A 13,908-nucleotide genomic window follows, 5' to 3' on the forward strand; every position below is an offset into this window, starting at 1 on the left:
TTATTTCTAATGCATGAATTATGCATTTGAATGATTTATATTATTCGGAAAAATTATAGCTAATAAAAAGTTGAGTAGGCTGGATTGTAGTATTAATTAGAACACCTTTTTTAGAATTAATTACCGACATTCCTGCAATTGCTTGTGTTCTCAAAGCGTTCAACAACGCCTATGAAGGAATTCGAAGATCGAAGAAATCGCTAATTGGATTTTCTGGCGGAGGAGCGAGATTACACACTGAATCAGTGCTGATTGAATTGCTTAAATGCATGTAAGGAATTGCACAGGAATACATAAATCAACAATTCTATTACTGCTTCAATACCAAAACTTAGATAGGATGGAATATTTGGTACTGAAAATAACATTCATTGCATGTGAGCACAAGGAGGTACAAACATTTTTCACTAAAAGAATATTTAGTTTCAGATGCAGAAAAGCATTTTTTAGACACCAGAACCATAACGAATTAATACGTTTTGACGGCAGTAACTTGAAAGTATCACTTACGGGTTAGTCTGCGCATCAACGATATAGCGATATTAAGGAAACTAGGGGTTGCACTCGATAAGTCTAGATGGGTTGATGACAGTTTTGTTGCAATGTTAGCTTTGATTTTTTCACAGATCTTCGACTACACTCCCCGCAACTTAAGGATTGGTGCCTGCATTTTATAAAAAAATGTTTTCTTCTTTGTTGGAAGTGTGTTCAAGTGCCTATTCTACATGTGAGAGCTGCAAATTATTCATTTTTACAGAGGTCATGGTTATTTACGTACATTCTTGCTATAATTAAAATTATCATACTTATGCAAAACCAGAGCAACATCTGTCCTAAGAATAATCTGCACTATTGAAATGGAAACAACATCTTGTGCCAGTCTTAACCTCATGATCACCAATTTTTGTTAACAATTTAATTTTTTTTTGGGTACAAAATTTGAACCGGCGTTTAGTTTAATTATTCAAACTTATTTCGCGAAAAAAGCAAACAACTGAAGTAATCAAATATTTGAAATCAGACAAAGAGGCGGAGTTAAGTAAGAACGAACTAAAGTCACCAATGACCATATTTGAGGACAAAAATGATTTGTGTAGTAAAAAATGAAATTGGATGATTGCAGATAATCCGTATTTCGCAATTATTAAAACCTGAGCCGGTCTAGTTGGAGAAGCGCATTTCACAATAAGCGAAAATTTTTGGGTGATATATCTTAAACCATTTTAATTAAAGCTGAGGAATTTTTAATTTAATCAAAACTTTGGAGCGTAGCAATTTTATTGAATAATTAAACGGGGAGCGGTCCGAACTTTAGGCTTAATTGCGAAGTGTAATGTGTAGTTAAACAATTGCTGCCCAAATAGCGGGGAGTAAAATTAGTTAATTACTCTCTAGTGACGCTTGCATGACGGAATGTTAGATTAAAATAACCTTTGAGGCCGTTTACACTGCTAGTAGCTCAGACTGATTAGTTTACCTTACCTGTACATGGCGAATAAATCGATGCAAATTTATTATTTAGAACTTTATTGCTATTTGCCTACATCTCCATGTTTAACAATGTTTGCTTTATTGATCAATGTTAATGTAGTTCTAAATGATCACAATTTATATACGCGGTGGCCGGGCACTGTAAAAATTATGTCTTTATTTTCCATAGTTTGAATATATATGATTTTCTTATTATTTTCTTGATATATAAATTTATTGTATTCTGTTTTAATTTCTAAGGAAAATTGAGCTTTCCCTTGACGGAAAATAATTGAGAAAGTAACGGCAGCGGTAAAAAAGGAGAATATTATGATGGATACAGATTGCAAAACATGATAAACAAGTAAAATGTGTAATGATTATTGTACTAGCATCTGAAACGAGTTGAACAACTGGTTCCATAGACTTGGTTTTTCCCTGGAAAAGCGTTTGTAGTTTTAAAGAGTATTTAGGATTTAGAAGTTCAATACCAAGTAACAGGCTCTAAAGGCGTCAGCAAAAATATCCAAATGTTAAACAAAATACTATATGACCTATAAGCTTGATAAGAGCACTCAGGCATTACCTCGGTCTTGGATTCCTGAACTCTTCTTTAATATGTTGAGCAGCAAATTTTCCCTTAATCCTTAATGGTCAGGCTTTCAAATTGTCAGCTGCTGATACCCTCACGTAAATGATGCTTATTGAGTCCAGATGGGTTTTGCATTTAAATAGCTTTAACTAACCGCTTTATAGAGGCGATTACAAAATCCCCACAGAACGCCAATATTATAAAGTGAGTAGTGAGGCAATTAGAAGGCATCCATCCACCAAGAGGGTGGATTCTCCGGCTGCCTTTTTGCTGGGCGAAAAATATTTATTAGGGCCGCGCGCCTAGTGGTTATGACTCGGGGTGCACGTCATTGTTTTGGGAGACCATTAAAATCTGTTTAAGAGACAATAGCGGACGCATACATTAGGGGAGCCACGACACAACTCCCGAAGGATATGGTTAACAGGTGTATTGCATGCCGTTCATCGGAAAATATATATTATTTTTGTTTCGGCCAGAAGTTCGAAATTAGAGGATCAGCCCGAGGCGCACTAGTTAGGGATTAGTCTGGTAATCCGCCCCAGTCTAATTGTCTAGAATAAATATTGGGGACATTAATTTGAATCGGAATGATTGTCTGTTTACTCAGGCAGCTTCACTGTATGAATACAGATTCCGAAGCTGAAACTTTTTCCAAACCGCAAGAAAGTTGTGTAGTTGAATAAGTTGGAAATCACTTTTCTCAGAAGTTTTTTTTTATAAAGCCTGTTTGTTTGATATGTAGGGTCCGATATCTCAGATGTGCAGGCTTATTTTACCAAACTGGAAAAAAATGAGATTCAGAACACCGAAATTATGCAAAATTCTCAAAAATTATATTCGGCGTTTAACGTCGTCGTCTGCAAACGCATCTTCTAAACGGTGTGCAAGATGGAATGACAAACTTTTCAAAAAATAAAGTTATTTTTCACCATAATTTGAGATCGAACACCCTGTATTTTTCTACCCATCAATTGTACAGTTTAAAACGACCATTCAAAAGACATTTGCTGAAAAAAACTGCTAGGCAAGACTTATTTGCTAGGCCGACCAATGAAATGATTAATTGCAAATCATTGATTTCAATGTTAAGTTTTATGTAAGGATTTTTTAGATGATGATTTCTAGCAAAATTTTAGGCATATATAAATATTTGCTAATAAAGAGATGTGTTGCATTTTAAACTTACAACTTTTACCAAACTAACTAGAAGAAAATATACGTTGTAAAAAATAGCTTTATATTTTGAAAGACACATGATATCCACATCATAACATTTTTTAAATTTAAATTTGATTACTTAAATCGGTAAAAGTAAATTGAACCACATTTTACGGATTTATACCTAGAGGAGGCAGTAGAATCCTAAATAATTGTAGAAATACAGAGTGTTCTACTAAAAAAATATATAGCATTAAACTCCGGCGATTTTCCGGAAACATTTAAACTCATTTTTTAAATGCTCCCTGAGTCAGACATTGTTTGTCCTGCTTAGCAAATTTTTCCTATGTAATTAAGGATACAAATGATTATTCCAAGAGCCCTGCTTACGCAGGGAGTCCAAAAGTAGTTCGAGTAATTTTAGGGGTGTATTATATGCGCAAAAACGTTATAAAAACGTAAGCCTGCAAACGTTTAGTTACGAGATACACGGCGTCAAATGTTTGCTTTATTTTAGTTTTCTCTCTACAGTTCATAGAGCAAACCTATAAGGTGTTTAATTCAAATTGTAAATTACAGCAAACTAATTAGAGTATGCGTCCTTAGCTACGCCAACAAAAAACAAATTCCTTTTTGGTTAAAACAAACCTAATTATTCCCTTATGGTAGATGGGTTCTTTTTTACTCATTCTTGCTAGTTACTTATCAACAATAGGAAATACTATTGATTGGTTCGCGCAGTCTATGGAATATGCATCCCTGTGCAGAACTTTCCGTTAACAAGTTTTCCGAGCAAAAAGCTTCTTAGATTATTTAGAGTTATTCTCGCTAATTAACGAACGTGTCGATGGCTGACGGGACGTATAAAGTTATCCCTTTGTATCGATACCTTTCGATTGTATTCCAGCCAAGTTTGTAGCATTCAATGGCGGCAGCCGGTTCGTCCGCCTTTAGATGTTGGCTGAATTTCACGCGAGCCTCTCTGTTACCTCGGCCCAACTTTGATGTAATTAGTAGGCCGAAAAAAAACTGACAACACTTTAAAACTTGTCAGGCGGACAATCGGTCGACAAACGCGATTTTAACTCCGTCTCGCCACACAATCCATTCGTCTTGCTTAAAATCTGTTTTAAATTACATTTGGCTTGCTTTGTTACCTTTTTTTATATGACTCGCACTGATTTGCATTTATCATGTTCATTAAGCTAATCTAGTCACCAATCTTCTCTTACAGGCGCTAGTTTATACTGATATCGATACAACAAATAATAAGGAGAATATGCACGAAATATAATTGGTTTGCTCTCATTGTCTATGGGGAGTAGTCTGTGAACTATCTAAAACGGCTTCATTTCGGAGACACAGCGAGAAAGGCAACATTTTGCAATACGAAGTTTTATACTGACCATATACGTATTCGTATTTGTGAAAATAATAGTGAAGGAAGAAAGTGTGTAACTGTGTCTCTGTGTTCCCGTAAATTCAGGGCTCTCGATAACGTTCCTACAGGGTGGAAACTAAAACAATGGAAAATTTCTGAAAGTTCGGCATGCTTCCCATTGATCAAAATACGTTTTTCTGGATTTCAACATAAACACTCAAAGACAAAGATATAACTCATATCTCTCTAAAAAATTATTTTCGAATTTTTCCCCATCTTGGTTATTAACAGGGTGATGCCAAAAAATCAATTTTTTATATTAAGGTCTTGCAGTGATAACATTTTTCCTCTCGGACTCGTTTTCAAAATCTAGAGCTCATGTTGAAGATTATCTTTATGCCTTTGAGGTAGAAATTCAAAAAACGGTTTTTATCTCAATTAAGAACATGGCGAACATTCAGAAATTGTGTATTGTTCCAATTTGCCACTTCTGAAAACTTTAGGTAAAATACTTAATTTTTAGAAAAACCCGGACCGATAAGATAAAAAATGCAGTGGACACACTTAAAACATAAATCAAATCGCTCGCAACATTTAGAATTTTGCCAGTTTCAAAGATAGAGCAAATTAGGCCTTAACTGTAATGTTTAGTTTGTTGGGTAATTTAAATGCATACTTGCATACCTTTCTTTTGTCAAACTGTTTCAATTTTTATTGAATTTGATGCATTTTGGTGACTACCGCGTTTTGAGGTTTTTACTGGTTGTCGGTAACCATACGAAATAACGGTCGATTTTGAAAAACTCTGTTACTCATTTAAGAAATAGTTTTATGGCCTGAAATTGTCTCAACAACATTAGTTAAAATAACTCAAATGGTACTGCGTTGACCGTTCTAGAGAATTTGACAACTTTAAGAGAAAACACAGCTAACATTTCCTGTACTTTTCACTTATAATAAATTTTGACTAAAACTGGTAACGATGTTGATCAAAAACCGATAAAAATATCACAAAGCTCTCTTGATTAGTACGTAGCAAATTTAATGTCTATCGAAACAAGTTCAAAGCAAGTAGCTATGTTGACTTTTGGGGGCAAACTTCAAAAATCTGAAATACTCCCAAAAACATCCTTTACAAAACATGATCTCAATTGGAGATCTGGTCTCAGTTTTCAACCATTGCGAACTATGTATTAAACGAGTAAGAAAATGGTAGAATTTGATTAAATAAATGAACGATACCTTGCTTTGGAAAGTTGTTGATTCTGGCCCAGTTATGAAAAAATTTACAGTACCAAACTAATGCTAAAAACTTTGTTGTCGCAAACCTCTTGTACGAATGTTTTTTAACATATCGATCGAAAGCGATCCTTTGCTGAACACCCCATATAAAACCGAAACAGCGAATCTCCACTAATTTGAAATTCATACATGCAGAAAATATACCGTAAGTTACACATGTACCTACTTAAAAAGTAACAGATTCATACATCAATTCGTAAGCTTTCCACCTTCATTATGAAAATCAATTTGTCACCATTGGTACTGAGTGATTAATCTGAGCGGTGCAGCAAATCGACTTTGCCAAAGCATTAGCCTGAATTTTCATTTTGATTAACTCGTTTTACTACTTTGGTTTGTTCAGATCAAATGCAACCGTTATTGCAATCTTTTGTAACATAACATATCTTCGACAAACATATTTCGATAATAATGTTAAAATAAAAATGCCCATGGTCACTGACCCAAAACCATCAATAGGATTTGATCCATAGAAAAATCACGAATACTGCAGGGAGAAATGCACAATCAGAGGGGTCGTATCCGCTAATCGGATTAATATTTGTTCCGGCAAAAAAAGCCATCTTCCACACATTATAAAGAGTGACAATAACCTTCGTGTTTATTTTCAGCATATGAATTTGTATGTAAATGAATGATAATATCTGATGGAGGCGTTTTGCCGATGTTTTGCGTATATCACAATTAAGCACTGTTCTATCGATGGTCGTTGATTTATGCACTCCATTAATGGCATTCGGAATTAAAACCCCTGTTTTCATCTGCTTTTTTACGCCATATGTGTATTCCATGTATGAACTGCTATTTACATAATGAGTCGAATACAAAATGATAATTATTATTTACGAGTGTTTGGCCACTACATAAAAATATGCGTATTCTCAATGATTTGTTTCGATTAAGTGCTTTGGCTGACTTCAATTTCCATCTGCTAGTATTCAGTGGCCAGTGTCTTTTCATGACATATGCAGTATTATCGAAGGAAAAAAATCTAACGGCCTATTTGCCACACATGTTGATGTCCAATGAAGGTAATTTTCCGCTGGTTCTGGTCGAACGATCGTTCGGTATGAGCGCGGTATGGTTCAAATGGTCTTTTTTTAGAAGCCCGCTTCCGAGGCGTAATTTGGACACCAGTTAAATGAAAAGCAAAGTGAACAAAAAAGATTAGTTAGCTAGTTTTTGGGATCCGTATAGGTATGCCACGATATGGAAAATAATTAAGGTTCTAATTAAATAGGCTGCATACATCCGGAATATTCTTGGATATTGTAGAAGCTGCAAGTAATATTCTAAATCGGTTTGATAAAAATTGCGGATGCGTATGGTTAATTATTGACTGGGGCTTCTAGAGCATTAAATTAACGAAACTTGCTGCACCAAGATGAAACTCGAATATGTTGGAACCATTATCTATCCTCCATCAAGTGATGTCGTCCCTGCAGGTCGCTTCATAATTTTAACATAAATTAATGCCAACAGGAACAACCACTCTATTACTACTGGCAGTTTGAATAACATTTAAGCAAGGTGGTTCAATGACTTGAAAATATTAAGCACGGTGTTATAGATGTTAAAATCGATATCACAAACTCGCTGTCGGGAAATGACTTGGCGAATTTGAGGGCACCTGGACACCCTCCGCTATTTATTCCATTCGACATTGATGTCAGCTGCGGATCCATTATATTAGATGAATACGCGTTTTGTGACGCGCCGTACATTAGCTTTACTCTCAACCATTTCACTAATTATTATAAAACAACATATCACCTCTATCGCGACATTCGAATACACCTCTCGGTACTTGATTGATACGTTTTGTTCATTTGTTAATTGCTCCCCGACTGTTGGCTCAAATCAGCACGTAGTTTCCTCCTAGTTATTTAGCGATCTGGGTAGCTAACACTATTTATTGATCAATCTTTCACTCAGATACTGTCTAATTTAACGTTTGATTGGATAAGGCGGATAGTTTTGTTGATTTTACAAAACATGTTTTTTTGTGTTATACCTTCCAATGCTCGGTATGTATTAAATGGACAAAACATATTGGATTTATTGATCAAAAAGGACCAGAAATTTGAAACTCAATTTACAAGAACAAGGCCGGCAGATAGTATTTAATACGCTCTTAAGTTTTTAGAAATATATCACCTGCTAACACATGGATAATCAGAAATAACCCAGTTCCTAACAAGTTTCTTGCAGTTTCTAGTGATATTCTGTTCGACCATACTACTATGCAGCAACAGTGTCTTTCTTAAAGAAATACACTCATGGACAAAAAACCTGGCACGATAAATATAAAGCAATTTAAATCTTAGTTAGCTTTTTTAGTTTCGATTCGAGTTTGATTTTGGGCATTTTCATCTGAATCACTAACCATTATGAATTTTGTTATAAGTTGGAACCAGTTTGTCATTACAGAGGGTGAAACCAAGAATGGCATTTTTGCCTGAATTTGAACTTGTAACGCGCTTGTGAACACCCTGTGGAACAAAATAAAAGCGCAATGCGATATGCATATCTGCATACCATTATTAAACTTTGTGTTTACTGAACATACACTTTTAAAGGAGTTTTCTTAACAAAATGATGCAAATTATTTCGTTTCATAAATTTTTCAAAAACTTATTAACAAATGTAACTTATTTCAGAGTTCATCAACTCTCATATTATCATGAATATGAAAAGGAAATTTGAAGCGAAGATGAAGCTTAACAACCGCAGGCACATATATGCCATTGCGACGATATTTTCTTCCACAGGGTGTTTTTGCTTCACAAATTTAGGTAAAATATTGGTTAAAAGACTTGGTGTTAGTCCTATATATAATTTCAAACTAACTACAAACTTTTGACAAAATTCATACTGGTTAATTGTTGAGAATTAAATGCGAACAATAACTCAAAAAAAAATTTCAAAATTTATTCAAAACTATATAAACTTCGGAAGATGCAAATTGAATAATGTTTATCGTGTGCAGTTTTTTTTTGTTCAAGAGTGTATTAATGTGTATTCATCACAGCAATCGTGTATTTTCGGCACTTTTAATATTTCTCCAAAAGTACAATTTTGAATTGTGAATTTTTTTTTCATAGTGGTTTACGACAATTATATTTTTCATATAGGGGAAACTGAATTTACTTGCGTAAAAATTTCCGATTGTTGCAATACTTTCTAGATCAACTGTTTATTTTTCATGCGCTGAAACCTGAAAAAGACCAGATTTTAAAATATTATCATGTATAATAGATATTACTTGTTTTATTTTAAGTTTTTTATTTAAAGTTGTGCGCTGGTATAAATAAGACTAGTTCTTCATTAGCAAATATTTTTGGCAGATAAGTTCTATATGGTTGAGACGGATACAGTCCAAAGCCACTTGGCTAAACGTTTTATTGGCTCTAAACACAAAAACGAACTACCCCAAGTTGAATTATTTATATGTACTTTCGAGGGGTTTTTATTATTGCTAAAGATAGAAAATTAATGGTAAATGTTTCGGGGCGTTTAAGTCGAAACAAAACGGTGAGCTTAAGCTGAGCCGCGATCCAACATGTGACAGGTATGGGGGTAAACGTAGACAAAGAAGGGAAAACGAAGTGTTTAACGTGCCCGGCAGGAAAAATTGATAGAATTTTCGTAGAAGGGTGTTAAAGCAAGGAACTCTGAAAGCGGGGCTTGGCACAACCAAATAACGTGTTGCAATTTCTGTGACCGAACTAATACGTGTAGTGCATGAAGATGTATAAGATGGGATCACGTAATCTATTTGTGGCCGGGATGCTCGCAAAGAACTGACGTGCGCTGAAGTCCAATATATATTTCGTGTCGTTCAAGCAAAAACTAGATTAATAACTACGACATTTTAGATACGTGACCAGCGGCCGAGTCGAGGTCTTATGGATTTGCCCGAAGATTTAGATCCACTAGAGCGCGTTTCGTATTAATTCGCTCAATTGGCATTCGTCGATACGCTCCCGATAATTATTACACCAGAAAACTGCTACTTTATACACAATAAAACCCGCCGTTTTCCGTCATCTGTTCTTCAGCTTAATTCGGGCATTAAGATAACAAACCCAACTTAATGCTTCAACCTCTTAATTTATGTATGTGAGTAATTGAGCATTTACATTCGATATCGATATAAGTGCTTGGGCTATTGTGCTTGCATGCTCTATTAGTGTCATAGAATTGCTTGTATTTACGTTCGTTTTAATGCGATAGTGATTCAATAAATATATGAAAATATGATATTCACTGGACAACCATCATTAGAAACAAGCATGCTAGCGCTTAGCGAATTCTATTTATGTTTAGAGTTCGTCTTGCAAATATCGCCAAAACCTGAGCAAATTACAAAATCTGAAGTCGTCGCTTAATGAGTAAAACTTAGACACTGATGACGTATTGCGTGATTCCGATATATGAAGACCCCCTTTCACTTTAATTAAAAATACGTAAATTGTCCCATTTGGGACAAGTAGGGAAACGATTTCTTTTGAACTTTGGTATGTTCTAACTGGAAGAGAATGGCCGTCGAAAGTTGTAGCTTTTTGAAACAATTTGTCAAATAACCAAGTAACGCAAAATGCAGTGAAGAGTGATGATCGAAAATGAGTTAGTAAAATGTACTTCAGAGTGTTGGTCGTCTAGATGTAGGTACACTTCACAAACCTGACGGACAGCTGTGGCAATATATCCTATACATACCCATAGCGTCTGAAACAAACAAAGTTACTTTAGAATATTAGCATGCAATGTAAACTGAAAAAAAGAATAGTCGCAAAATATTGACAGTCAACGACGAATCGGCTTTGATAATATTTCCTTAATACGTTTGCTTCTCAAATGCTATTTAACAAACAGCACCTTTGTAAATCGGCAGTTACGAGTAATGTCCAATAAATATGGAAATAATGGCAAAACTGGGAAAATCCCTTTTATGAATGTAACTCACGTTTTTAATTTAAGCCAATAGAAAGTTGAAAATTAGGTCGGGAAATTTATTTGAGTGAAAAGCAGGCCGTTAAGGTCTTCCTGGGGGTCATTATGATAATGTGTTGGGTTTTTGAGACGGGGAGCGCTACAGAATTAATCTAGTTCTGAACGATGTAATCAGGGGCTATTATCACCCCGCGTATTTGGTTAAAAAAGCAATACCATTTCCACAATTACCAACGTAATAGGCCATCGTCTCTTCCTTGATCAACACATAACAATTCGAAATTCGGGGGGATCCTCCATTTTATTTTTTTCGACGAACTAATAACGACCGCGAATTAATTCGACTAACCCGAGAGGTGGTTGCTTTTAATAGCAATGTCTAGACTGAGCCAGAATCGACAACATTATTCAAATAACCACCATTGGAACTATTCATATTAGTTTTTGCCTGGGTATTACTTCCGCAACATCACAGAAAAGTATTGAACTCCTCAAAAAGGAATCATGATGGAAGTTGAAGGAATGTCGGAAGAAGCAATTACTACCTTTCCCTTCACCTATTACGAAGGAAATAGACAGAAACCTTTAGACAGAACCAAATAGGAAACATAAACCTACTGCCATCCGCTTCATGCATTCATTACTATATTTGTTCGACTAAACAAAACACACACAAAACGTGGGTATATATATCAGATATCAATGGAGATATTTGCACATTCCAAATATGAAAGTACTGTATCAATCGTATATGGAAAAAACGATATTATAAAGCCTAAAGCTATGATGTAATGGACCCGAAATACATATATTCTCAACATCTGGACTTCGGAAGAACAGCTGGAACAAATGAGCCAGACAGCTCAGAACACGCTCAACCCAGAACCAGTGGTTTCAAACCAATTCTTCACTCAACGATTTAACATCAAGTTCAGCTTTCTGGAGAGTATGGCTGCTCCTTAAAGCATACATGCCTTGTTTCAAGAACGATTTGATTTCTTGAAGCCAATTGATAAAAAACGTGGTTCAATTATCACAGCCCTAATGAAAGTAGAACAAGCCCGCAATTAGTTGGGTAATATTTCGCGAAAAATCATTTCCAACAGTTATAGTTTGTTTTAATGACCAAATGGAAAAAATGTGTGCCTGCACACAAATAGGCTGGAAGGTTTTATTGCCTGCCACACCTACTTTTGCCACAACTCATTTGGTTTTTGCGTTGTTGCCACTCGCGGCTCTGCGGTCCATTTCGAATCATTTTACTTACATCAATGTAAGGGTGGCTTCTTAATTACGTTTCCAGCACGAATGGCATTTCGTTTTTAATTAAATTACCTAATGACCGTGGCGAAACGGTATTATACTAGGCTTCTCTCGTGTTTTTTTTTCGTTCATGTGGTTTAAGCAGTCACGATTCCGAAAATCGACTAGATTGGTCTGTCGATTGAACTACAGTTATGTTAGAGTTGGAGGCTTTGTAAGGCGGTCGATCAATTTTGCTAATCTTGAGCTCGATAAGTAGGTACGTATTTCCAATGCACTTTTATGATAAAAAGTTCTACAGGGTGACTCAAAATTGGCGTTATTCCTCTAGAGATGTTCTCTGGCGCTGTTATAGGAGTACATAAAAAATAGTAAAAGAAATTAATTGTAAATAAAAACTGAGAAATTTACAAAAAACTATATGAAAAAAGACGGCAACAATGTTTTTCAAGGTAATCTGCCTAAGTAACATTACGGAAATACATATTGCTTCATAATTATTAAAACTTTAAAAACTCCGGTAATCATGGAATTATACAGAAAGTGACGATAAAATAGACAAGCATAAACGGTAAATCCAACAGAATTCGTTGAATGTCAAACGTATTTTTTCGAAATGTCAATTCCTGTCCTCGTAACCTCGAATTTATGTTTACAAAGAAAAACACATTTGGGTCATAAATTTGAGCTGGCGCAGTGCTACGCAAATGGTTTGATGTGCCAACACAACGCACTGGTGCAGTAACTCAATTCCGCTGCTGGGAAAATGTCGATGACTTTTTTTACTTGTTTTTATAATTTATTTTAAGAGCCCTTTATTAATAATATTTTTAAAATTTCTTCAAAATTTCAGAATTTACCAGTTTCAGTCAAGTTACTTTCTTCTAAATGTTTTCAACTCCACTTTCTAAAGTTTCACTTAAAATTCAGACAATCTTAAGATATTTTCGCCTTGTGAAAAGTTTTGAAATCTTTTTCCAGTTTCGAATTTGTAACAAAAATTAAATGTTTTTCTATCAAAAAACGAACACAATAAGCGAAAGTTTGTAACAGATTTGGAAATCTCGTCACCTCCATACCTGTGAAAACTGTAGAGTTGTTAAAAAAATATGGTTTTGTAATTTTGATTGTATTTTTTTCTTGCTTTACTTTCTACTCAAAAACGCTTCATTTTGTAGAGTTTCACTTAAAAATACTGACGAACTGGAGGTTTTTTACGCGAAAAATGACAAGATACATCTATAGCTTTGTAAAAATTTTACAAAAACTTTTTCGTCGTCGAATTCGGGACAAAAACGAAAATCAATTCCTCCCGTTTTTTTCCAAAACTGATCATAAAACTAAAACTTTTGAATCGAAAACGCAAAAAAAAAATGTTGATTGATTTTTTCTGACAATAATGAGGTCTTAATGAGAGAAAGACAATAATGACGCCAAAAATGACAAAATTAATTTTGCTAGAAAATTCGACTCATTCATCGGTTTGCAGGGAACTTTAGAAAACCCATTTCAGCTTCGATTTGGGCACAAAAACGAAATAATTAATTCAGTTTTTTACCGAAAGTAATTAAGATTATCTTGAAAAAACGACCAAAGAGCAAAAGTTAAAAAAAAATTATTTGGAAAACTTGCCGTCGTTATTGCTCTGAATATTTTTATAGTTTCTTTAAATTTTCAGGTCATTCCAGTTTTAACAAAATTTCTATTAAGCAATTCTTTTTACGCAAAAATCGCATTATTTTTTAGTTTTACTTAAAATACTGACAATTTTCAGGTATTTTCT

General features: G+C 34.7%; 1 protein-coding gene across 8 annotated transcripts in view; it reads right to left on the bottom strand.

Moving 5' to 3' along the window:
- Window positions 1-13,908, bottom strand: part of LOC109543812 (homeobox protein homothorax) — a 250,340-nt gene that overhangs the window by 102,083 nt on the left and 134,349 nt on the right. For 7 of the 8 annotated variants that reach the window (XR_007281844.1, XR_007281843.1, XM_019913687.2 and 4 more), the window contains one exon: window positions 10,629-10,637. The exons of the other annotated variant lie outside the window; for it this stretch is intronic. Coding sequence is in view for 5 of the 7 variants with exons in the window: in XM_019913687.2 (XP_019769246.1) it covers window positions 10,629-10,637 (9 nt within the window). In the remaining 2 variants the exon portion in view is untranslated. The remainder of the gene's footprint in view (window positions 1-10,628; window positions 10,638-13,908) is intronic. 8 annotated transcript variants of the gene reach the window in all.

This window comes from Dendroctonus ponderosae, unplaced genomic scaffold (assembly GCF_020466585.1).
Source record: "Dendroctonus ponderosae isolate FM_Combo_2020 unplaced genomic scaffold, Dpon_F_20191213v2 Dpon_F_20191213_6, whole genome shotgun sequence".
Lineage (NCBI taxonomy): Eukaryota > Metazoa > Arthropoda > Insecta > Coleoptera > Curculionidae > Dendroctonus > Dendroctonus ponderosae.